Raw genomic sequence first — 27,917 nt, forward strand, 5'->3', positions numbered from 1 at the left:
TATATATATATATATATATTATACAATACTGTACAAATTTTTTAGGCAGGTGTGGAAAAAATGCTGCAAAGTAAGAATGCTTTCAGAAATAGAAGTGTTAATAATAGTATATTTTTATCAATTAACAAAATGCAAAGTGAATGAACAGAAGAAAAATCTAAATCAAATCAATATTTGTTGTGACCACCCTTCAAAACAGTATCAGTTCTTCTAGGTCAGTGGTTCTCAAACTCGGTCCTCAGGACCCCATACAGTTCACTTTTTGTACGTCACCCAGCAGGTGCACAGTTGTAGTCATTACTCTGACACATTTCAAAAGCGCCACAGATGCAGCTTATTATTTCACTTGTGATTTTGTGAAGTGACCTGGAAAACATGCACTGTTTGGTGTCCTGAGAACAGAGTTTGAGAACCTGTGTTCTAGATACACTTGCACACAGTTTTTAAAGGATCTCGGCAGGGAGGTTGTTCCAAACATCTTTGAGAACTAACCACAGATCTTCTGTGGATGAAGGCTTGCTCAAATCCTTCTGTCTCTTCATGTCATCCCAGACAGACTCATTGATATTTAGATCAGGGCTCTGTGGGGGCCACATCACTTCCAGGACTCCTTGTTCTTCTATATGCTGAAGATAGTTCTTAATGACATTGGCTGTTTGTTTAGGGTCGTTGCCCTGCAGAATAAATTTGGAGCCAGTCAGATGCCTCCCTGATGGCATTGCATGATGGATAAGTACCTTCCTGCATTTCTCAGCAGTGAGGACACCATTAATCCTGACCAAATCCCCAACTCCATTTGCTGAAATGCAGCCCCAAACTTGCAAGGAACCTCCACCATGCTTTCACTGTTGCCTGCAGACACTCATTATTGTACCGTTCTCAAGCCCTTCGGCGAACAAACTGTTACAGCCAAATATTTAAAATTTTGACTCATCAGTCCAGAGCACCTGCCTCCATTTTTCTGCACCCCAGTTCAAATATTTTCGTGCATAGTTGAGTCGAAGGTATGGCATTTTGGGCGCAATTCTTCCATGAAGACCACTTCTGGCCAGACTTCTCCGAACATTAGATGGGTGTACTTGGGTCCCACTGGTTTCTGCCAGTTCTGAGCTGATGGCACTGTTTGACATCTTCTAAATTCAAAGGTAAGTAAGCATGATGTGTCTTTCATCTGATGCACTAAGTTTCCTTGGCCAACCACTGCGTCTACGGACCTCAACGTTGCCCAATTCTTTGTGCTTCAAAAGAGCTTGAACAGCACATCTTGAAACCCCAGTCTGCTTTGAAATCTTTGCCTGGGTGAGACCTTGCTGATACAGTATAACTACCTTTTGTCTTTGTTGCTGTGCTCAGTCTTGCCATGGTGTATGACCTATGACATGAAACTGTCTTCCACAACCTCATCTTTGTAGCAAAGCTTGGCTGCTCCTCACCCACTTTTAAGCTTCCTACACAGCTGTTTATGTTTCAGTTAATGACTGTGTTTCCACCTACATATGAAAATGATGATGATTATCACCTGGTTGGTATGATTGGTTAATTATACACCTGACTATAATCCTACAAAATTCATCAAGTGTACCTAGAAGAATTTATGCTGTTTTGAAGGCAAATGGTGGTCACACCAAATATTGATTTGATAAAGATTACTTTTCTGTTAATTAATTTAGCATTTTTGCAAATATGTGTTTGCACCCCAAAACCGCAATTCTGCACTTTTTTTGACTTCTATTCAATGGCGCATCTATTTCACCTGTTATGCAAGAAGCAAAAAGATTCCAGCGCTGCTAATGTATAGAAAAAAGGATTACTAATGGACAGTTGGAATCGTGATACTCATACAAAATTTAATGCAATATTACACTAAAAACACATAAGGAAGTTATACACAATAAAATTAAAAATAAATATTTGATAATGAAATAATAAATACTAGTGTTAAAAGCCACCATTAAAGTATGGGTGAACCATATCTGATTGTTCCTTAATGGATCCTCCTTCCAAATAGAACACAGTCATATACTGGCTGGTGAAAGAAATGTAGATAAAATATCCCTTAGGCGAGAAGAATTACCGGTATTGGATGAATTGTTTTTCAACAGTCCTTGGCAGCATTCAGTGGCCGATGCAGGTAATAATAGGGCTGTAATAATCCACCGGAAGGTAAATGATCCGCCAAAGTCAACAGGGGTTTGTAAAAACCAAGATAGTATGTAGCCAGTTGAATGGATAGGAGAATCTCCAGATCTAGGGCTCAACGCGTTTCACTGGTTTAAATCACATCCAGCTTCCTCAGGAGCATATCCATGAATGATCCAAAGTGGCATATATATATATGGTTCTCAGGGAAATGTGTGAGTCAATTAAATCAATACTTATAAACACGTATTTAAAAACAACCAACTATCCATTGTATAGCAATATATGCTATAGTAGCAATCCTACATGTCACATCATAGATAAACCCAAATCATAGGTATAAATTACCTTAATTATTCTCCCTTAGTATCCAAATATCCGTGTCATGTGACTTAGTCACATGACCAGGAAGTCAGACAAACAGGGGATATGATAATACCAAAAAAAGAGAAAGAAGAGACGTCATCCTAAAGACTATTTATAGCACAGGGAAAAATACTTTAATTGTGATTATTAGAAATAACTTGCATAAAGAAAAGCATTTAAGTGCTTCATAAGGCATCTGGCACTGTGTCTCCATATAGCTGTTAGGAACTACATATCCCATGATTCCCTGATCATCCCGACTTGACCCACATCCGATAACGTGGCCGGAGACTTCATTATTGCATTCCAATAGGACGCTCTGCATCCACTGTGCTAAAAAACTTCACTTCCCATAAGGTTCTACACGTAGTCACATGACTGACTCCCGGTCACATGATCGGGACCTAGATTCATCAGTCCCAATCAAATAAGGGGATACAACAATACCAAAAAGAGTCATCCAAAGACTCAGAATATTTAACAGCCCAGGGGAAAAAAAACTTTTAATCTGATAATGCTAAATATCAAGGTATCTCACATGAAGAAATTCATTGTCAGTGCTTCATAAGACATCTAGCACTGTCTCCATATAGCTGTTAGGGACTACATATCCCATAATTCCGCAATCATCCCCACGTCCAATCGTGGCCGAAAACTCCATTAATATATTCTGGTAGGACATTCTGCATCCATTGTGCTAAAAAGACTTCAATTCCCATAAAATTCTATGCATAATCACATGGCTAACTCCCGGTCACATGATCTGGACATAAATTCGTCAGTCAGTATAAACCTAATGTATTACAATCTTATACCAAGGAGAGAAATCTATTTTCTTCGGATCAAACTACATAATATTGGGTAATAATATATATATAATTATGAATAATTATAAATGTGAGAGGGACAAAAATATGATTTACTACTTATTTATTAAGGGGAACATGATGATCTATCTCCAACTAGCCGAGTCTAAGTAAATATAGGAAGATTGTAAACCAGAAATTATTTTAACATAAAAAGAAGATCATTACATAAAACCACCCGATATATGACTTTGAGTTTTCATAAAGACATCAGTTTAAGTATAAAACACCAATTCATCATAATATGATGGACAATAAACATTTTTATTGATATTCTTTGTCACAGCATTTGAATCTATTGCCTCATTGAGGCCGTCAGGAAAATGGGAATTATATTTCAACATCCAAAATATCTCCCTACAACATAGCCTATTATATCTATTGCCTCCTCGATCCGAAAATGCTATGTGTTCCAAACCTACAATAGACAGCTGTGTAGGATCACTACAGTGTCTATCCGCAAAATGACATGAAACACTATGTAATGTGTTCTTATTAATGTTCCTACGGTGTTCCATAAACTGAACCCCAAGGGACCTTGTGGTTCTGCCTATATAATATAAACTGCACGTACAGGATAACACATAGATTATAGTCACAGTTGATAAACGAGGCAATCTTATATCTATCATTATTTGTAGGTAGAATAACTTAGTTTTTCTGTTAACCACTCTGACCCCTTTTGATTCCCATCTTTAGATATTCTTAGGTGACTGGGTGCTAAGATGGTTTTCAAAGTTCTATTTTTTCTAAAAATAATTTCTGGGTTGGTAGGGAGAATATCCTTTAACACATTGTCTTGTCGTAATAATCGATAATTACGTGAAATGACATTTTTAATCTCCCTAAAACTATTATTATACTTACATACAAAGGCTATTTCTCTGTTCTCTGTATCTCTTGTATTCTTTACACACCTCTGTCTCCTGGATTCCTGCTTATCCAAAAGGGTACATCGAACCAATTTAAACACTTTTTATACGTTTTTGTTAATAATAAATCTGGGTATCCACATTCCCTAAAGGCATCAATCATTTCTGTTGCTTGTTTGGAAAAATTGTGTAAACTGCTGCAATTACGACGTAAGCGCATCAGTTACCCCTTGGGAATGTAGATCTGAATTGGTATTAATTGGTATTAACGGGTTTATTGAAATTTGAAGTACAGATCCTACTATCCTGAATCTCCAAGGATACATCAAGAAAATCTACCCGATTGGAATTATACGTGAATGTGAAAGACAAATTAAATACATTAGTGTTAAGGGAGTCAACAAAGGAAGTGGCCGAACTGAGATCCCCATCCCAAATGAAAATTAAATCGTCAGTTACGCCTCTTTGTAACTGAATACGGAGGAAACTGTCAGACTGGCGAAAAGTCGCAATCCGCGGAATCGAACTTATTGCAGCTAATTGAATACGGCCCTGTGTGTAAATAAGGTTCATTGTGTATTTCTGTGTTCAATGTTTCTATGTTCTGTCAACAATGGAATTATATTGATTTTACTGTATTACAGAATAAACTTCAGGTCCCATTACTATATAAAAAACAATCGATATCAAAATATTTGAAAGAACACAGTTATATACTGTATGTTCTAGGAGGCAGGGACTTCAGTAACACACATGTACCTTATCCTTTAAAGCAGTGGTTCCAAAGATTTGTCTCCAAGGCATCCAAACAGTTCAGGTTTTAAGGCTATCCATGCTTATGCGTTGGTGACTTATTTAGTACCTCAGTCAATTGATTATACCATCTTTCTACAAACATGTATATCCTTGAAACCTAGAGTGTTAGGGTGCCTTGAGGACTGAGGGCCTAATACAGATGTGGACGCATTGCTGATATATATGCAGTGGAGCGATTATCGGCCAACTGCGCATGCATCGTGGTCACATTGCGAGACGCCTTAGCAATGCCACTCTCAGTGATGATTTCTTTGCAACGTGATTGACATTCAGGGAGTGTTTGAGGGTGGTTACAGGAGTGGTGGCAAAAACACAGGCATGCAGTGGACGTATTTGGGGCATGTCTCAGCATACCACTGTAATCTTGTATGCAGAAAACTTGGCGCCAGTGTCTCAGTTCCTGCGGCCATTCTGTGTGACCATGGGGTTACTTAGATGGTCGATAATTGGAGGATCTGCAACTTCCACTGCCTGTTTGTACGCAGAGCCGCCGGTGGTCGTCTCAAAACATTTCCAGGAGACTACAGCATTAGCATATTTTCACACAACAGCTATATACGGGATCGCAGCTACGATTGCACTAGACTTCAGGCCCTTAGTTTGGGAAACCCTGTTTTAAAGTATTTCAGCTACACAGAGTGTAGGTGTATATTATATTCTCTAGCGACCACAATGAGGCATGTAATGAATGAGTCCACTCTGTATAGTTGATGGGTAAGTGCTCTGGATACTGGAAGTGACTGATAAAAGTGTAAGAATCTTTCTTTTAGCTGGAGCAGAGGTGAATGCACAGAATATCCTCCAAGGAGATGTGTGAATATAGCAGATAATGGGCCTTGTTCAGCGTGCACTGCTGAACATAGATTCCTGATGTTCGGGAATCTGCGTATGCGTATGACCCATTCTGCGCATATGCAGAACGGGTATGCGATCTCGCTCGCAGACTGGCAGCAGACTGTTAGTGACTGACAGTCTGCTGCCATTTGTGGGCGGGGAGGGGGTGGCGATGGTCTCAGTGTCCTTAAACGGAGGCATGTCGCCATCGGTGGGGGCGAGGGAAGAGGCCAGGATCTCTGTCACCTGACTGAGATTTCCTGGGCTCTTCCTCTCAACTGCAGTGGCCGGCTGCGTGACCCCATGGGTTACGATATTACGCAGATTTTATGATGCTGCGTTGGACAACACAGCTCGGATAAGTAATGCACAGGGGGCGTGATCCCTACTGCTGCATTATCATATCTGCAAGGATCGCAATTGCAAAGCTGCCTGTGTGCATACATCATATATCTATAGTCTGCGTGCAGCTTTGCAATTACGATCCTTACAGAATCAGGCCCAAAGTGAAGAATAAATTGGATGTACAGAAAAAGGAGTAAAATAGGAATATGGAAACATTGAGAAATTGGTTATCTGTTCATATTGTCTCTTTTATAGGGATATAATACTGGACCATTCACTTAGCACAGTTCAATTTCCAGTGCCTGCATCTGCCCTGATTTAAACAAGATTGCTGATGTATAAAAATGGGAGCTTTGCTGCTGTACATCACTTTAGGGATAAACCCACATCCAGCAGTCTATTTTTTCCAGCTACACCACTACAGTGGGTCTAAAAGGTCTGCCTATATTTAAATTGCATGTTTCTGTGATGTGAAGCCTGAAATCAAGATAAATAATGAGACATATTTACACTTTTAATGTGACCTAAAAGCAACAAAATGTTAAGCACCAAATATTTAGGGCGTACTTGCCTGCCCTCCCTCCTGGAAAGGCAGACAAGCCTCCCGGCAGCCGCCGACCCCCTCCTGGAAACCAACGTGATCCCCCCGGCGATTGTATGAGAAACCCCTGCAGCGGGTGGGGCGGTACCACGATTCACACCATATCATGTCATTTTAGCCCTGCCCCCTGCTGCACAATGCCGGAAATCTCGGCATTGTGTAGCGGGGGTGGGGCCAAAATGATGTGATCGTGTGGCCACGCCCAAGCTCCGCCCACACATGCCAGACACCTCCCCGATTTTGCCGACCTGGCTGCCCCGTCCCGGAAGGGGCAGCCAGAATGTCGGCATCTATGATTTAGGGGAAAACATGAAATAAAACCTACAATACCCTAGTTGTATGCGTTTGCACACCCCTAAATTAATACTTTGTGGAAGTGCCTTTTGCTTTTATTACAACTGGGAGACTTTTTTTTTAAATAAGTTGTTATCAACTTCCCACTCTTACCTGCTGAAAAGTTTAAGGTCTATCACATCAAGGGTCTGATTCAGAGGTGAATGCAGTTGCAGCTGCGGTTCTGATTTTTTGCAGAGGTAGTAATATGTAAAATCTAGTTTTGCCCTTCACCATCATGTCCACCATAGACACTTCACCATCCTATGGCTGGTGCAGTGTCTCATTCTGACCTTTCTCTAAACATGGCTCCTGTGGCTGTGGTTCTGCGTTTAAAAAATCAGCCGCATTCACTGACACTTCGATAACACGCCCATGAGATGGGGATAAATGGAAGGAGGGGGGAGGGTAGGTACCTTAGAAACAAAGTCTACTAGCAATATATTTTAGTACTATTATTGGCAAGTTATACAAGATAAAGATCACCAAATAATGGTCATAGAGTACAGTATATATCAAACTTATGGTGCTTACCCTGTAGATAATATGTAATGCTCTCCATACTTGCAATATGGCCAAAAAAATAAGAGCCCAGATAGGGGAGAGTCTTAAGGGTTTAGTTGCTGTGAGAATGAGAGAGATCAGTGTTTAAATCTGTACATTGACATCCAGTGGGGGATAGAAGAGTAAAAATGCCATGGGTCCTTCTTTGGAAGTGGCTGCTCAGACAAAGAATTAATAATGGATAGTACTTTGTCCCCAAAAACAAAAACAATGCAGGTACTTATCCTCCATTTCTGAAACCATTCCTTGATTGACTTGACAGAGAAATTAATCTTCAGTTTTAATGCCAAAATATCTTGATAATTGGAGTTATTCATTATATCCCATATCCTGACTACAGCCCTTGTCCTAGCTGAAGAGATGCCCCAGAGTATGATGCTGCCACCACCATATGTCACAGTAGGTATAGTGGTCTGTGGGTGGTGAGCTGTTATCTTTATCACTAAAGTATCTTTCAGAATAAAGGGCAAAAAGTTGAAACTTAGGCCCTCATTCAGAGCCGTACGCTCTGAGCAGAGCGCACGCTCTGAATGAGGGCCGGCCTCCATGAAAATGGAGCGTCCTCCTGGACGCTCGTATAGCTGTGGGTGACCACCCACAGGCTATACGAGCGTGCAGTTTGATGGCCGCGATGGTCTTGACCATCGCGACCATCGAAACTGCGAGCCGGAGCCTGCGGTTAAGGTTTTCAACCGCAAGCTCCGGAGTGATTGTGGCTCTATCAGAGCCAAAATCACTCCCACTGACATCACTAGTGATGTCAGTGGGCCGGCTTCTGACGGGAGGCGTTCCCGTGGGAACGCCCCCATCAGGGAGGCACGCCCCCGGCACGCCTACCAAAGGGGGCGTGCTGTCAATCAACATCGACAGCAGGCCCCCTTTGATCAGACACAACGAGCGAAGGATTTTCCTTCGCTCGTCGCGTCTAGCGCATGCGCACGACGGAGCTCCCTCCGTCGTGCGCATGCTCAGTCCAGAACATCGACCCACTTGCGAGCGAACAGCCGCTCGCGAGTGGGTCTGAATCAGGCCCTTAGTTTCTGGACAGAAATTTTGCTGCTCCTTTAATTTTGCCATAGGCCTCTTGGTAGCCTCCATGATGACTTCTTGTACTGACACTAACTTTGGCGTCCTAATGTAAATTCTAAATTTTTCCACTTATTGTTGATAATTTTTAGTGTTCATGGTACATACAGTATAATACCTTTATAGTTTTATACACCTCCTGATTGGTACCTTTCAACAATGAGATGCTGTATATCATGGCTATCCCAGTAGGATGCAATCAAGAATTATGCAAGGAAATCCTACTGGTCTTTATTTTGAGTTAATCATAATCACTTTCATTGCTGGCATGGCTGATTACCATTGAACATTATTTGGAATGTGATTGGTTGACTCTGCACTCAGCTGCAGCCCCATTATTAAAATGTGTGCAATGTATGCAAATGGGATATTGAAGGTTTTGTACACTAGACTGCCAGGGCCTTATCGTCTGAAGCTGGGGATCGGCAGCAGACACTTCTGCTGCCATGAGGCCAGCATACCCTGGTTGATGCAGCTTATTGGAGTTAGGCACTCCCCTGGCAGCTCATCTCGTGACTCAAACGCAGAACCATCAAAAGTTTTTGTGCGTCTGAGTTGCCCCGGGTACCCTCCACTTGTATATGAGACGCTCACGGTCTGCGCTACTTTAGCTGTTTGTCTCAGGAGGGTGTGGGTCAGTCTCCCTGTACACCTCTCCCTTGGATAAGGTATATAATGCTCTATAGTCTACCATTCTGTGGTTTGCGTAGTTGATTTAGAGTTTATTGTAATTATATTAAAAATGCATTGTAATTATATTAAAAATGCATTGTATGTGACTGTTTGCTAGCTGCTGTATTGATACTGTCTTTCATTTCTGTCTGTCAATTATAACTATCGCTGTTTTTTTCTCTCCATCCCTGTGGGGTGGAGGTTTTTCTTTGGGTACTTACATTTTTAGAATGTAAGCTCTTACGAGCCAGGCCCTCTACCCTCTTGTGCTTCTCCCTACTTTAGTTTCATCTACTTCTTACTCACCACTAGGGCACCTAACACTTGGTTGCTTATGCTCTGTTGCTTATCTGGGTGTTATGGTCGCTAATGTAGCAATATATATTATCCATGTCCAGGTCCCGTATTGTATTGTTCTGTTCTGTAAGTCGCTTGTCAACAATTTGTTTATGTACTTTGTAAGGCGCTGCGGAACACTTATGGCGCCATATAAATAAATTATAATAATAATACTTCACATTCACTAAGTATTTGTGAAGGCTGTCACATACCATGTATTGCCTTTATCTTGAACATGTCTAAGGATAAAGGGAAACAGGGGGTGGTCCCTGTGCTGGTTTCATGTAAATCCTGTATGGCCAGTTTGTTCCCTCAGGAAGTAAAGGATGGTTTGTGTGTTGTCTGTTAAAAAGAGCCACCTCACCAGTCCAGTTTACCTGTACAAGTCACAAGTCAGTCAGAATACTGCCATATCTGGACGACCTGTTGATATTGGCACAGTTGTTTTACAAAACCATCTTCAGCTGACTATAGCCTGCCTCCAAAAGCATGGCTGGATCATTAATTGGAAGAAATCCTCTCTTGCTCCAACACAGCAGATGGTACATCTGGGAGCTCTTTTGGATTCTCGGGCACAAAGAGTGTTTCTGCCAGAGGATAAGATTGCGACTTTATCATTGTGAATACGCAAGCTGCTATGCAAGCGAAGGGTATCCATTTTTTTAATGATGCAGGTCCTGGGATCAGTGGTATCCACCTTTGGCATGTTGGGGTATGCTCCGTTCCATTCCAGGCCTCTGCAAAAATTGATTCTCTCCAAGTGGAACGGACAGTATTATCTAATAAGATCCCAGAGGATCCTTCTCACTCCAGAGACTCATCACTCCCTCCTGTGGTGGCTAAAAAAAGAACCGTCTGGACAAAGGGCGTCCATTCTGGATTCCAAATTGGGTGCTTTTCACCACGGACGCCAGTCTTTGCGGATGGGGGCCAGTGACAGGTCATCACACCTTTCAGGGAAGATGGACAAATCAGGAAAGTCATCTGCCAATAAACATTCTGGAACTGCGAGCCATTAAGAAAGCACTTATCATGGCACAGGACCTGCTCCAGGGCAGGCCAGTCCAGTCCAGTTCAACAATGTGACTGCAGTAGCCTATCTCAACCATCAGGGTTATGCAGCCATGAAAGAAGTGACAAAGGTTCTGATTTTGGCAGAACATCATCATCCGGCCTTCTCAGCAATATTCATACCGGGAGTGCTCAATTGGAAAGCAGACTCCCTAAGTCGCCGGGACATACACGCCTGAGAGTGGTCTCTCCATCCTGGGAGTGTTTCAGCTCCTGATAAACAAATGGGGTCTACCAGAAAAAGATCTCATGGCATCACGTCACAACCACAAGGTCCCCAGGTACGGGTCCAGGTCCAAAGACCCATCAGCAGCCTTTGTGGATGCACTGGCAGTAAGATGGGACTTCAAGCTGGCGTATCTCTTTCCTCCAATTTCCCTCCTCCCAAGAGTGCTCAGGAAATTCAAGCAGGAAGGCAGAACAGTAATACTGGTGGCTCCGGCTTGGCCCAGACATCATTGGTTCACCTCCTTGAAGAAGGCAGAAGTGCCGAAATGCGTTGGAGACTCCTACATCCATGCCAGCTTGCCTCCACCAACGTTCCCCATCCCAACCAGGGACCGCCGGTGCAGCCAGCCACCCCCCCCCACATCGCCCACACTCCCACTGGTCCACACCGCTCAAATCATCAGTGTTCGGCTCCACCTCAGACCAGCCTCCCCCAGAATGCCCTACCAAGTGTCAGGGGTGGTCCCAGACCACATGCCTGCATCCGGTCTCCCAGTGGTTCCCCCGACCAATGCCAGTGGCTCCGCACACACCTGCCTCATCAGGACCAGCCACAGAGGACCCAGCAGTCTACCAATTCCACCAGCTGCACACATTGGTCACTTACCACCTCAGGTCCATTGTCCACAAACCAACAACAGAGCCGTGCACCCGCAGACCTACCGGCATTCTATTGACTTTGCTCACCGACATTCTGCAGCTACCACATTTCCTTCAATGGCTACAACATCGACATCCCCCTCTCACCACAAAACCTATGGGTAGGTAAGTAACACTGAGACTCTCACCTACACGTGGGATGCCTCCCAGGTGGTCCAACCCACTCTCCGCATCCCCCCACCTCCTGAGACATCCTAGACTGTCGACCATAGGTCCAGCAGGGGTGACGTGCTGGTCACTGAACCCGCACGGCAAGGACCCCCCTGAAAGGGTCCACCTACCTCCCCAGTCTCATTCCAATCCACCGCCACGCCTCCCCCACATGCCCGGGACCTCATCGGAGCAGCACTGTGACTACTCCAAAAAAGATTTGGCCCCCACATCTGTGTCTGGCTGGTTTAATTTTCACTTTCATTCTCATTGTTCATTTTCACTTTCACTCTCATTCCCATCGTTCCATCCTCATTCCCATTCCCTTCGCACCATTATAACCACAGCACCATCCCCATCTACACCGCTCAGTAGTGCAACACTTGCACCTACCCAGTCACCCCACACCACACTCACCCACTTTAACACAACAGTTTTTACCACCACACCCAGGTAGAGCACACCTTACCCCCTTTATGCCCATCATTGGTTCACCGACAAACAGAATCTATCCATAGACAGTCCGTATCCTTTTCCTCTATGGCAGGATCTGCTAATGCATGGTCCCTGCTGGCATCCGGACTTACCTCGTATGGCTTTGACGGCATGGCTCTTGAATCTTCCATCTTAAGAGCAAAAGGTTTTTTCCAGCTCTGTAATTCAAATGATGCTTAGGACACAAAAGCCTGCCTCTGCCCGCATCTATTACAGGGTTTGGCATTATTTTGGTCAATGGTGTTCCCACAGAATGTATGATCCTAAAGTGTTTAGGATTTTCAGGGTACTGGCTTTTCTCCAGGCAGGTTTAGACCGGGGTCTCCGCCTGGCCACTTTGAGACTGCAGGTTTCTGCACTAGCAGTCTGGTTCCAGAGGAAATTTTTTTCAAGGAGTCCTGCGAGTTCAGCCTCCTTTTGTTCCACCAGTAGCTCCATGGGATTTGTCTTTGGTTCTTAAGCTACAAGCTCCCCCATTTGATCCTTTGGACTATGTAGACTTGAAATGATTGACAGCGAAGACACTTTTTCTCCTCGATATCTCTTCTGCACGCAGAGTCTTGGATTTGGCAGCGCTCTCTTGTTGCTCCCCATTTTTAATTTTTCACCAGGATAGAGCTGGTCTTCGTATAAGGGAGGGTTACCTTCCTAAGGTAGTATCCCATTTTCATGTGAATGAAGAAATTGTAGTTCCAGATTTGTTAGGCTCCAGATCTTTCTGTAGGTGAAGCCTCCCTGGATGTAGTTCATGCTCTCTGTATCTATGTGGAGCGCACAAACTCTGTTAGAAAATCAGATGCTCTTTTTGTATTATATGGTTTTCACAAACGAGGATGGCCAGCTAACAAGCAGACTCTGGTGAGATGGCTACGCATGACTATCTCTCAGGTGTACACACAGGCTGATCTTTCTGTCTCAAAGCACGGTGACAGCACATTCTACTCGGTCTGTAGGGCTATCGTGGGCATTTAGTCGTGGTGCCTCTGCTGAACAGTTGTGTAAGGCAGCCACAAGGTCTTCTGTCCACACTTTTCTTAGGTTCTACGTCTTTAATACTTTTACCTTTCAGGATGCTTCCTTTGGGCGACGAGTTCTCCTTTATCCTCAGGAGCGTCCCCACCCTAGAGGAACTACTTTAGAACATCCCCATGGTATCCCTGTGGATCCCTATGGACCCTGAAGAAGAAAATTAGAGTTATGGTAGACTTACCTTAATAACTCCTTTTCTTCGAGGTCCATAGGTTAGACAGGGCACCCACCCTGACTCACCTGGCTGCATGGGTAATTTTTGTATTTCAGTCACAGATTCCCTCATCTTGTGTGAGAGTGTTCATGGTGTACGATTGCTCTTCCTTCTCCTTTTTCATTCTCCTTCTTTGAGGCTTGTTAACAAAACTGAGGCCTGTGGCTAGGGGAGGGGTATATATGGAAAAGGACCCAAGGAATCCTGGGAGCACTGTTTGGTGCCTGGATTTCTCGAAACACATTATCCCCATGGTAGCCCTGTTGACCCTATGGACCTAGAAGAAAAGGAGTTATCTAGGTAAGTCTACCATAACTCTAATTTTCAGGCTTTTCATATCTTAAACAACCTGGGAAATGACAAAAATAATTTTAAAATGAAATAGACAAATAGACATTTATTCCCCCATACTAGTTGGGCATAACACTTAAGCTAATACTGTATTATCAAGCCTGGGAACTCCAGGGGATGTCCATCAGCAGCCTATTACTGAGGCACATTGGAAGCCATGTTGCTTGTAATGATTATGCTAACAAGTGCTATAAGACCCTTATACTACATGTAATACAGTATTCTGTGCAGTATTACACTTTAGGGAGGGGATAGAATTACATTCGCTGGAACAGTAAATAACTGTATCTAGAAGAGCGGGCTCATCATTTTATGCAGCTACAACTATACTCAGCCAATATCAGCATATGTCTGTTGATTACTAAGAACAATCCAGCATTCAGTGTTAATATAAAGCAAGCTACACATCAGTGTGTCATTGTTTACTTTAGAAGATTTTAAACTTTCTGAGATATTTAACACACTAAGGGGTATATTTACTAAAGTGCAGGTTTATAGAAGTGGAATTGTTGCCCACAGCAACCAATCAGTTTCTACTTATCAATTATCTAGCACCTTCTAGAATATAATAGCTAGAATCTGATTGGCTACTATGGACAACATCTCCACTTCTAAACACCTGCACTTTAGTAAATATACCCCAAAGTATCAATGAAAGTGCACCATCTTCAGCCACCACCAGTGTCCTTTCTCCAAGGATGAAACGATGTAATAATGGTGCAATCCTAATTTTATTAATTCTGTTGTTTTCTTTAACAGTTTATGTTCCTGAGGGACTTTCATAAATTACTCTGCCACTAATGTTCTCTTTTTTTCTTCCTGATAATTGCTGTTTTGTATTTTTTCATACTAATCTCTTTTTCTTGCTTCATACGGCCAAACAGGATCACAACAGCTCAGAGGAGTCGGAATGTGATGACTTTGACCCGAGTGCTAGTATGGAGGTAGGGATATTGAGGTAATATCACTTGGTGGGTAGGAAGCTTGGAAACCTCAGGGCAGAACATCTGGTGATGGGAATCCTTTAGATCTCAGGATACATGGGTTATACATGGTAGTTGGATACCGCAGAGTACTACCTGGTGGTGGGAATCCCAGAGACCTTAGGACAGTTCAAATGGGTAATACCTGGTGGTGAGAAACTTGGAGACCTCCAGGCAATACACAAGGGTAATACTGCACAGTGGGAAATTTGCCCTCAGGAGAGTACAGATGGATAATATCCTGTTATGGTAAACGTGGAGTCTTCAGGATAGTATAGATGGGTAATGTCCAGTGGTGGGAAACATGGAGACATTAGGGATTAAAACAGGATTTTGGTACTTACCGATAAATCCCTTTTTCCGATTCCACAGGGGGACACTGGAGGCTGCATAACAGTGGGAACAGTGTGCTAACCAGGAGCTGACACTTTAAATTTAGAAAGTGTGACTAGCTTCTCCCCCTCTATATGCCCCTACAAGCCCAGTCTTTGGAAACTGTGCCCGTGAAGAGCTGGAAAAAACAAACTGCAGAAGAGGAGGTGAAGCAAGTACACATAATGACAAACAACACATAACGTGTAAAAAGGTCTTAAAAATGGTAGAATAAAGAAAATTAATCAGTCATAATGTAGAATTACAACCAACCATGGCAGGAAGGAACAGCGTTGGGTGGGTGTCCAGTGTCCCCTGTGGAATTGGAGAAAGGGATTTATCGGTAAGTACCAAAATTCTGTTTTCTCCTTCATTCACCAGGGGACACTGGAGGTTACATGACAGTGGGGACATCCCAGAGCTCCCATCCCGGGCGGGAGAACCCTGCAGAACAGCACGGCCATAATGCGAGGCAGCCACCCACGAGGGACCCACCGAGCACGTGGAATGCACTGTAATGGAAGTCGGAGGTTCCTTAGAGGAGACCACATAGGCCTGCCTGATGGTCAGATGGATCCAGCGTGCAATAGTCTGCTTGGAGACCGGCCAACCAGGACGAGCAACATCATACCGGACAAACAGTGAATCTGATTTCTGTAGAGATGCGGTCCTATCCATGTAGGTCCTAAGGGCTCTAACGACGTCCATGGATCTGGAAGCTGGTGAGTCCTCTGTAAGAACCAGCACCGCAATAGGCTGGTCTATGTGGAATGCAGAGACCACTTTAGGAAGGAATGATCCCTACCTGAGAGTATTCAAGTTCAAGATGGATTCCCTGTCAAACTGTCATTGCAAGTCTCAAGGAAAACAAGTTCCTGGTCTCTTTGGACATAAAAGATGCCTACCTACACATTCCCAGGATGACAGGAGAAAGCCCCGACCTCCGACACTCGCCTGGCTAAAGCCAGGGCTAGGAGAAGTACCACCTTCCATGAGAGGTACTTAAACTCAACAGTCTGTAACAGTTCAGAGAAGACTGCAAGAAAGAACAAGATCCAAGTCCCATGGAGCCGTGGGAGGAACAAAGGTTGGTTGTAACCACATAACCCCCTGCAGAAAAGTTTGAACATCTGGGAGTAAGGCCAGTTTCGTCTGGAAGAAAATGGAGAGCTGTAACCTGAACCTTCAGGGATCCAAGACGTAGGCCCGCTGAGAAGCATGCCTGCAGGAAAAGTAGGAGCCTGGACACCTTGAACATTGTAGGAGGCGATCCCCGCCGTTCACACCAGATCACATAAGCTTTCCAGATATGGTGGTAGTGTCTGGAAGTAGCAAGCCTTCCAGATATGGTGGCAGTGTCTGGAAGTAACTTCCTTCCGGGCCTGGAGCATGGTAGGGATCACAGTAGATGGGATCTCCTTTTGCCGTAAGATTGCCCTCTCAACAGCCACGGCGGCAAACGTAGCCGCCTTAAGTCTATATAAGTCTAGATAGACGAAAGGAGCATGCTGCAGGAGATCTTCTCGCAGTGGTAGAGGCCACGGATTGTCTATCAGCAGTAGACACAGGCTGGAATACCAAGCTCTGCGGGGCCAATCTGGAGCCACTAACAGAACCATGACCCTTTCCCTTTCGATGCATTGCAGAAGCCAAGGCAGAATAGGAATTGGCGGAAACAGATAGACAAATCAGAATCACCAGGGTGTTGAGCGAGCGTCCTCTACCAAGGCCTCTGGGTCTCTTGTCCCAGAGCAGCACAGAGGCAGTTGATGATTGTGTCTGGACATCATAGGGAGAGGGAGAGCATTCCAAAGGTAGGGAGCAGCACGGGAAAAGTCTTAGATGTGGGAGTGGGAGGAAGTAATCAGTTGGCAAGAGAGGTGACATGCATTTATTGAGTGAAGTGGATGGGCGGGAGTGTGAAGGGAGAGAAGGTCAGAAATGTATGCGGGAGAGGATTTGGTGAGGGCTTTGTAGGCGAGTGTAAGAACCTTGAATTGGCATCTGAAGGGGAAGGGGAGCTAGTGAAGAGCTTGAAGGAGAGGAGAAGCAGATGTAGAATGTCTGGAGAGGAAGATGAGCCGAGCAGCAGCATTGAGAACCGATTGCAGTGGAGAGAGATGAGAGACTGGGAGACCAGCTAGGAGAAGGTTACAGTAGTCCAATCTGGAGATGACCAGTGAGTGGGTGAGGGTTTTAGTGGCATCCTGGGTGAGGAAGGGTCTAATCCTGGAGATATTTTTTAGGTGGAAATGGCAGGACTGCGAGAGGTGCTGAATGTGTGGTTTAAAGGAAAGGGAGGAGTCTAGGATAACTCCAATACAGCACACTTTGGGGTTAGAGGAGATAGTTGTGCCATCAATAGATAATGAATTTGTGGGAAGTGAGGTAGTGGAAAACGGTGGGAAGATTATCAGCTCAGTCTTAGACATGTTAAGTTTAAGAAAGCGCTGGGACATCCATGAAGAGACGGCAGAGAGACAGTTGGAGATACGGGTAAGGAGCGAGGGGGAGAGCTCAGGGGTGGAAAGGTAAATTTGAGTATCATCAGCATAGAGATGATATTTGCGTTGTCTGACTGGACTCTGGCGGCTTGATCCCACAACAGGTATGCGCTAGTTGAAGAACATAAAACACTGCCCGTAATTCTAAGATGTTTATGGGCAGTATCGCTTCCTATGGAGTCCAGCGGCCCTGGAAGTGGTTCTCCAGATTCACTGCCTCACACCCTCTCAGACTCACGTCTGTGGTGAGGAGGATCCAATCCCACACTCCGAACCACTTGCCCTCCAACAGGTGAGATTAATTCAGCCACCAGAGAAGAGATCGGAGTTCTGGAGGCCTGCTTTACTCGTTGGTGAAGGAATAGATGAGATCCCGACCATTGAGAGAGGAGGTCCAGTTGAAAGGGCCTGGAGTGGAAACGGCCATATGGAATGACCTCGAAGGTCGCAACCATCTTCCCGAGGAGTCATATGCACAGGTGCACCGATACTCGCCGAAGTTGTAAGATCAGCCACACCATCTCCTGAATGGAAGTTGCCTTTTCCTGAGGAAGGAAGACTTTCTGGCATACTGTATCCAGAATCATCCCCAGAAATTGAGGCCTCTGTGTTGGCTGCAGGTTGGACTTGGGAAAGTTCAGGATCCACCCATGTCATATGAGGAGCCTGTGAGTCACCAATATGTTTTGTAGTAATTGGTTCCTGGAAGGAGCTTTCAGGAGGAGATCGTCCGGGTAAGGGACAATCGTGACTCCCTGACTCCGAAGGAGAGCCATCATCACGGCCATTACCTTGGTGAATACCCTGGGAGCCAAAGATAGGCCAAAGGGTAAGGCCTGGAACTGAAAATGTGAGTCCCAAATGGCGAATCATAGGAATGTCTGGTGAGGCGGCCAGATGGGAATGTGTAGGTAGGCATCTTTTATGTCCAAAGACACCAGGAACTCGTTTTCCTCGAGACTTGCAATGACAGATTGACAGGGACTCCATCTTGAACTTCAATACTCTCAGGTAGGAATCAAGATCATTTAGGTTCAGAAGAGGTCTGATTGATCCGTCTGGCTTCAGAACCACAAACAAGCTGAAGTAGAACCCCTGCTTTAGTTGATGTGTGGGGACCTGTACCAATACTCAAACGTTCAGAAGTTTGTCTACAGCTTCCTGCGAGTCAGTTGTCGGAATCTGGCAAACCTGTGGTGAAAAACCGAGGAGGTGGTTGGACCTGGAAATTTAGTTTGTACCCCTGGGTGATGAGGTCCTGCACCCAGGTGTCCAGACAAGATTCTGCCCGTGCTACCTTGAAATCTCAAAGACGAGGTCCCACCCTGGGGTCCCCCAGGTGAGAGGGAAACCAGTGATGCACTGGGTTTGGTGGAGGGCTTACTGTCCTGGTATGTAGAGGTTGCTGTGGCTCTACCCCTATCTCTGGAACCATGAGAAGTGGTAGATCCTCCTCTGGAATGGCCTCTAAATCTTCCTGGGGCATGAAAGGACGGTCCTGAATAAGGCTTACGAGTAGCCGGAGCAGCTGAGGGGAGATAAGTAGACTTACCCCCCGTAGCTTTGGATTTACACTTGTCCAGTTCGGGACATCACCAGTGAATGGAAGTGCTCCCTCCGCCCTCTTTGATTCTGCATCAGCCTGTCACTGTCGCAGCCAAAGAGCTCTGCGGGTCGATACTGCTAGAGTGGAAGACCTAGAGGCGAGATTATATACCTCTTTTGATGCCTCGCCAAGATAAGCAGGCGACTCCCCAATCTGTTCTGCAAAAGGAATAAGATCCTCAGCTGGGAGTCCTGTCCGTAATCCTTCAGATAGTTGTTTAGCCCAGGCTTCAATCACTTTAATGACCCAGCAGCCCACCAGCACAGGACGAAGAATCACACCCGCTATTGTGTAAATGGACTTTGGGGTGTTCTCCAACTTCCTGTCTGAAGTCTCTTTAAGGAAATAGCCCCTGGTACTGGCAGAACCGTCTTTTTAGACAGACGAGACACTGAGGGATCTGACGAAGGTGGAGTCTCACATAGCTTCCTGCTTTTTGTAGGGAAAGCGTAGGAGGACAAAAATCGATGGGATGCCTGGAACTTTTTATCCGGGTGTTTCCAAGCAGTGGTCAGGATAGAATCCAGCTCCTCTGATGCTGTAAAGGAGGCAGCCTGTTTTTGCTTTTTACTAAAGATAGACGGCCCAGCAGAACCCTGGTATGCTTCCTCCACGTTTCTGACTGTTGGACTGAGGGTAACAGCCTCTTCTTGGGAACCTGTGGTGAAGTCGCCGCGGATGAAGCGCGGGACGTGGTCATGGCTTTTGTGAGCCCCTCCACCGTCTTAGCTAGGGACCGAGCCCAGGCTGGTTCAGGGGGTGAGAGGGGATGGGGATGTGTCAGCACAGTATAGATAGGTAAAGGTCGTGGCAAAACAGGACATCTCAGAACAATACAAATACAGTAGGTAATGCATGGGAAACATCAGAAATATATATACTGTAGGTAATGCATGGTGGTGGGAACCAAGGAGACCTCCTGGCAACACAGGATATGAGGGCAAGGAGCATTGTCTATATCAAGTGAAGTGTGACCCAGAGACATTAGACACCATGTTTCTGACAAAAACCCAAGCAATGACCAGGTTGTCAGTCCAAGGGTAGAAAAATCTGGAATCTGCATATGTGGTATGAGATGTGGTAGTTACACTGCAGGTGATTGGAGAATCAGGTGACAGCAACGCTTTGTATTTGGGATGATAATAATAATAATAATGGAAACCTGATGCCACATAAAACGTTTGCTCAAAAATGGTAATCCCTACCAGTTTAATAAACCGTGGTATCGTGAAAGGTATGAATTGGTTAGATGTTATGGTAAACTTCTGTGCTCTAACAGTCTCTCCCTACTATATGTTGCCAAACATTAACCATTGAAAATGCTACAGTAACATAATTTGTATGATCCATTTACTTACATTGTTTATTGAATTTTCAAAGTCAGATAGTTTTTACTACATATTGTTGCCATGTATTAATCCACACATTTAAGAGTCATAGGGCCAAATGTAATAGGGTGAGAGTTTAGAAAATGTGAGAGTTTAGCTGTAAACTCTCACACTATTACATTGATCGTGTTGTATTTTCAAAATGGGAAAACATCTGGATGAGAGTTTAAATCGTGAGAGTTCTTTGAGTCTGAAAAACATGTGAGCTTGCATGTTCTCGGACTCTATTAGATTGGGCGAGTTTAAAGGACGAAAAATGGCATATCATGTGAATTTATACTCATCGGGCAATCCTATTAGCCACGGGTTTCGCATCTACGAATTCTCCATTGTGTGAAAAGTGTTCTCTATCCCCAGCAGGTGATAAGTTGTGCAAAACCCCTATTTTAAGGTAAAAATGTCAGGACTTGGTGCAGAACCCCTTGCACACCCCCCTTAATTACCAATTAGGGAAAAAAAGGTTTTATTAGCGTAATTTGGCCAATAACGACATCTCATTTTTGTGGAGAAAAAATAAAAAGTGTTGGAAAATGGGTTTAAAGTAGCGGGTCAGGTATTTTGGGGGCTGAATGGTTGGGCCACGTGTTTTAAACATTGCAGCTGGCTACACCAAGGGCCTGAAACTGATACAAAAATCTAAATTAAAATGTACCCATTTATTTAACTGTAGTTTTTATTTGCCCAAAAAATGTTCTTTCTATAATTTTTTCCACTGTTATAGCAAAATAGATATACAAGCCAATTGACACAATTTAAGAACCCCAAATACTTTTATTAGGGCCATTAATACACTTCTATATTGTTTTCCTACGTCAGTTTGCCTTTTTTTGGGGTACAGACAGATTTCCCCATTTTCTACTGTACTTTTAGCCGGTTACACCACGGACAGTTTTCGGGTTTTGGGATTGGATCACGCATAGGGCCTGATTCAGACCCGCTAACAAGCACTGAGCGCGCGCAAGTGGGTCGATGTTGGCCCAGTGCGCATGCGCACGAGGGAGCCGGCTCCGTCGTGTGCATGCGTGAGACCCGGATAGCAACGGCCATGCCGTCGCTATGGGTCTCGCTACAAAGGGGGCGTGCTGTCGATGGTGAGTGACAGCACTCCCCCTTTGGTGGGCATGCTGGGGGCGTCGCTGCCCAGATGGAGGCGTTCCCATGGGAACGCCTACCGTCTGGGGCCGGCCCCTTCAGTGGGAGTGCTCTCGGCTTTGATACAGCCGAAAGCACTCCAGAGCTTGCGGCAACGAGACCCTACCGCAAGCCCGATGGTCGCGATGGTCTTGACCATCGCGACCATCTCTTTGGCCGCTCGCTATAGCTGTGGGTGGTCACCCACAGCTATGCGAGCGGCCAGGAGGCCGCTCTAAAAACAGGAAGGACGGCCCTGATTCAGAGCGAGCGCTCTGTCAGAGCTCTGAATCAGGGCCCTATGCAAGAGACACAAAATGATCACACAAAAAAGTCCCGAAGTTTGTGAAAACTTAACATGTTAAGTTTTCGTATTATTGCGGCTAGTTGAATTTGGCCCACACTAACTGTTGGGCAGAGCCATAATACAGTGACTTGAAAGGGTCTTTCCAATCATCAGGACAGTAATATTGTAATTACTATTTTGCGTCTTTTTAGAAAAACATCCATTAAAGCATTCAGCTATATTACTAACCCTATTTTTTTTATTTCTTTTAGATTATGAATCCAAATTTCATTCAAGATGGTGAGTGCTTTAATGCTGGTTTTTTCCATTTTTAGCAAAAAAAAGCAAATCCTGGAGTTCAAGCTTTCCAGACTGTGTAGCCTTTTTGCATCTAAAATGATAAAAAGGGAAGAGCTCAAGGCACGTTCAACCAGTGCGATCGAATAGGGGTGCCACCCCATGGAGTGCGCACCCCTCCTAAACATTCCTGATTTCAGTGGGACAGTCCCATTTTTCGGGTACTGCTTCGCTGTTCCACCTGCTGGGCGAAGTGTCCCGCGGGTGGTCGGTAGGTTGGGCACCTAACCGCCGCAGTGGTGCCGGCCCCGGGGAAGAGGAATGGCAGCATCCATTGAGTGCAGCTACTGACGTAGTGCTGGGCTTGCCCCCAGCATGACGTTAATGGGAGGCATGCCATACGGACACGCCCCCAAATAACGTAATTTTGGGGGCATGGCCTATGGTAATTATGCCACACCCCCATTATCGGTAATGGGTGACTAAGTCCCGTCCTGCACAGGGCATGGCTCCCCCTGGAGCCGGCCCTGAAAGGTGCAGTTTGCGGAAACCAGCAACTCTGCACCAGGACTGTGAGGCCTTGCGAGACGTGGTACAGCATCTGGCAGCACTGTCTGGAAAATGCTTCCCTGGATGTCCTAACTAGCTCCATACAGGCCAGTCATTTTCATCAAAAAATTTAAAAAGTAATGATGTGGAAGTCTATTTAACAGCTTTTAAAATAACTGCTGAAAGAGAAAGTTGGCTTAAAAATCAATGGACAGGCCTTTTAGCATCCTACATTTCAGGGGAATAACAAAAAGTACAGTATACTTAGACTTGAGCCAATGATGAACTAAAAACTGAAATTCTAACTCATTTGGGTGTCACAATGTCTGTCCTGTTGATATATCCTATTGGGTGTAGAACAATAGGCACCAGCAGAATTGTGAAATGCTGTTTAGACCAGACAGTTTATCCTCAACCAGGCTTGCAGGTTTATTTGGATAACAGCTATAATAGGTATAACAGCAGATGTCAGCGGTAGCATAGAGTAATACAGAGTAAGTGGTTGTGTAACCAGAGATAGCGGTATCTAATGAGGTTCACACCCCAGAGGAACATTTGCTGCATGTCCATGCATTACATCACAAAGATCCAAGATGGCGCAGTAAGTGGTCCGGCAACCATCTTTGTAAAGGTGTTTGGCAAGCTTTACTTCAGGACAGGAGTCAGTGCTGGGACGCACACCTCTCTAACATGTTCGAGCACAGCAAGATCATCGCTGGGGATACCAAGTGGATGTCCCTCTCCGCTTTCTAATGCATGACCGCATCCATCTCACCAAGAAATGGCTAGAAGACTAAAAGACTAACAGGGCCACTGATCATGGAAAGAGTTGTTATGGACTGATATCTACGGTCCCTGCCTGCAGTTGTGCCATGAACGGGTGAGCCACGGGGACCCTAAAACAGGGGACCCTACATGAGGTGCGAGGTAAAGTCAAACAGCGGGGACTCGCACGTGGGGTCTCAAGGACACCCGCGCGTGATTCCCCGCTAAATGAATCCCGTCCAGTGCGCAAATTAGCTGCAGGTAAACCCAGCGGCTAATTGAATATGCCTATGTATGTTTTGGAAACTGGAGATTGGCCAGCTCTGAGCACCTTGTAGAAGACTTGATAAAAATGTGATCAAATGTTTTAGATGTGATGACTTGGGCTTCGTTGCTGCTATTTGTCCACTTACCTTTGAATCTATGCAATGTAATACTGCTTATTTTAATCAAGAGTATCATTCTTTGATCAGCTAGCCTGCATTGCAGACCGACAGGCTGACACAGATAAACAAGTGTGGGAAACGATAACAAATGTGGTAATTGGGAAGAGGCTCTGTTAGATTCTCTTAGCCTGGTTACCCTTGTAAAAACCAAGCTGGCGAACCCCTCAAAATGTCAAGTGAATACTGTTGGTGTAACCTTCATACATAGGAATACTCAATATTATGATACTGCTGAAGTGAACATAAAAACACAGTGTGGTCCATTTTAGTTACTGTGGGATTGATTGTTTCTTTATTTGATGTTTGATGCTATATTGAGGAGAGATATTTCCAACTTCTGCAAGCTGTGGGAAACACAATTTGCTGTAGAGGAATCAGTATGAATGACCGCCATCCCAAATTCCACCGCCGGAAGACCGGCAGGGGTGAAGATTCCGACAGGGGATTAAGGTAAGTAAAACTAACCATACTCCCCCCCCCCCCCCAACCGTCCCTTAGGGGTGCCTAATCCTAACCTCTCCCCCTAGTGCCTAACTCTAACCCCTCCTAAATGCCCCCACTGTCCCCACAGCCTAAACCAAAGTCTCCCGCGAGGCTGCCCAACCCTAACCTCCCCGTTCCTTAGCCTAACCCTAAGTCCCCCCCGGGAGCCCCAAGCCTAACCCTTCCCTCGCGCGGCTGTCTGCGCCCGGCTTACCTTCGTTCGGTATGCTGGGTGTCGGGATCCCACCGTAGGGATAATGATAGGCGTCGGGATTTCGACGCCTATCATTAGACCCCTGCCGGGATTTGACAGTTGGGAAGCCAGCAGACGGCATTTCGACCATCGGCTTCCTGACTGCATCCCATTGCAGAAGTATATAACTTAGACCTGTTTGATAATGTAACTGATACAGTGGCAGGGGGAGTGTTCCCTGAGTCTGAAGTACTCGCTTTTGAAAGCATGGTTTGGAAGTCAGAGAGTAATAAGAGCAGCAGTAAGGTGCAGCATGATGCTGAATTAGAAAATATTGTTGAACCAGCTGCCTAATTTTGAAGAAAACAGATCTTTGCTTCAAAACAACGGAATTGAAGCAAAGATCTTTTTTCTTACTTCGAAATTAGGCAACTGGTTCAACAATATTTTGTAATTCAGCATCATGCTGCACCTTACAACCCTACTCTAGTAAAGGCTACAGAGAATGTAAAAGTGTTTGACCGAAACCCAGTAGAGTCTGATAGTAGGTTGTCATACCCTCACATTGCAGTACATCAAGATTTGTTGCAGCAAGTGTCCAAAAAAGATATTTTGGAAAAATAATAGTTACAAAGGAAGAACAGTGTTAGACCTGGCTTAAAGTCATGCAAATCATCTAGGGGTTGAAGAAAACTTCTGAGAGAATTTTACAGCAGTTTTTCTGGCCAGTGGTTTATAAAGATGTATCAGAATATTGTGCATCCTGCCCTACTGTAAGCGTCAGTACCATGCTCCCCAGCTACATTATAGAAGTCTGCTTTTACCCATTATTAAGGTTCCATTTGAGAGAATAGCTATGAATTTGGTTGGACCTTTAATAAAGTCTGCCTAGGGTCATCAGTGTATATTAGTAGTAATGGATTATGCTACCAGATACCTGGAAGCGATACCATTGTACAATATGTCAACAAAGATAATTGCTAGGGAACTAGTACATGTTTTTAGCGGAGTGGGAATACCTTAGGAAAACCTAACTGATCAGGGTTTCCCATTAATGTTAAAAATCATGAAAGAGTTGTGCCGCCTGTTAAAGGTTACTCAGCTAAGGACCTCCGTGTATCACCCTTAGTGGTCTATTTACTAAAGATTCTAAAACCGACAAGTGGTGATGTTGCCCATAGCAACTGTTGATTTAGTGGAGAGGCTTAGCAAGACTTCAAAGAATATGATAAAGAAAGTGATGGATAAAGATGGGAAAGATTGGGATTATTTGTTACCCTATTTATCGCTGGCCATTAGAGAGTTTCAACAATTTTCTAAGTGGTTCTCACCTTTTGATTTGCTGTATGGGAGACACCAATGACATTGCTTGATATTTCAAAAGTGACATGGGAGCGGTAACCCAGTCCTTATAATACATTTTTTTAGCATGTTTCCCAGATGCAGGAAAGTGTTGCCAATAGTGAGAGAGCACTTGGAAAAGGCCCAACAAGCACACAGAGTACCTATAGTTGACTGAATTTAAATCAAGAGCAAACAGTGTCAGGTTGCGGCCTAGGATCGGATGTTACTCACCTCAGCGCAAGCTTCCCCTGACCTCTGGAGCGGTCAGATGCCAGGTGCAGTGGCTGGTGACACGCTGAGGATTATACTTAGGGTCTGCTAGGACATCCATGTGCTCGCTCCATGATTTGGTTCCTGCTGTTACCGTCATGGGCGCAGCGATGACAGTCTACATCACCTGATTAGCCCTTTACCCAACGGTAGCATTGGTTGCTGTCAGCTGACACTATCCTCCAATGGACTGCTACCTTAAGGTATTTATCCGGGCTCCGAGAAACAGGAAGTTGCTTCTACAACGTAGTTACTTCCAGTGTATACTAGCTGTTGCAGCGTTCCAGGTTCCAAGCTCCTTTCTTCCAGCGATACTCTCCTAGTGTTTACCCATGGTGTGTGGACTCAAGGCCTGATTCTGTAAGGATCGTAATTGCAAAGCTGCACTCAGGCAGCTTTGCAATTGCGTTCCTTTGCAGGTATAGTAATGCACAGGAGGCATCGGTTCAATGCAGCATCGGTTAATCTGTGTACCATTGGCCGGCTGCGGTGACCCATAGGGTCCCACAGCCGGCCACTGCAGTTTAGAGGAAGAGGCCAGGAAATCTCTGTCACCCGACGGAGATCCTGGCCCCTTCCCATCCCCCAACAGCGATGACAAGCCTCCGTTTTGAGTAATGGAGGCTGTCGCAGCCCCCTCCCCCAAACGGCAGCAGACTGTCAATCACTGACAGTCTGCAGATTATTTGCAAGTGAACTCGCAGACCCGTTCTGCACATGCGCAGAATGGGTCTGGTGCCTGCACAGATTCCCAGACATCGGGAATCTGAATCAGGTCCTCAGTACGTTATCCGAGTACTATCTCTGAAGTGTCATTCTCCAGTGCCAGTTCTGCTTCTGAAGTCACAGTGTGTGTACTTATTACATCATCCAAGTACAATCTCCTAGTGCCATTCTCATATGCCAGCCCTGCGTCTGGATCAACAGGGTGTGTACTCAGTACATCACCCAAGTGCAAAGCTTCCAGTATCATTCTCCTGTGCTTTCCCTGTGATAGTGTTGTTCCATTTCCCAATTGTGCCGGATACCTGACCAAAGGGCCGCGACCTGCTTGCTGAGCACAGCTTAAACCCAAATCCCGCTTGGAGGGGTCACTGGTGAACACCTCCCAGTAAGTTAGACTCTGCCCCTTTGGACAGGACTAGCCAACATCTGGTACTTGTGGATGAGGAAGGCATATATCCAGGCTCCTATGATTCCTTTCTCAACCTGGGTCCACGTCTTCTAATACTCCTACAGAGAACCACCATAGCCCGAACGTGACTAACA

General features: G+C 44.9%; 1 protein-coding gene across 1 annotated transcript in view; it reads left to right on the forward strand.

Moving 5' to 3' along the window:
• The window catches only part of KALRN (kalirin RhoGEF kinase), a 1,228,991-nt gene that overhangs the window by 1,136,872 nt on the left and 64,202 nt on the right, over positions 1-27,917 (forward strand). Inside the window, exons 51-52 of the mRNA XM_088460751.1 lie at positions 14,916-14,975; positions 22,574-22,601. Coding sequence (XP_088316877.1) covers positions 14,916-14,975; positions 22,574-22,601 — 88 coding nt within the window. The remainder of the gene's footprint in view (positions 1-14,915; positions 14,976-22,573; positions 22,602-27,917) is intronic.

This window comes from Taudactylus pleione, unplaced genomic scaffold (assembly GCF_031769625.1).
Source record: "Taudactylus pleione unplaced genomic scaffold, aTauple2 ptg000977l, whole genome shotgun sequence".
Classification (NCBI taxonomy): domain Eukaryota; kingdom Metazoa; phylum Chordata; class Amphibia; order Anura; family Myobatrachidae; genus Taudactylus; species Taudactylus pleione.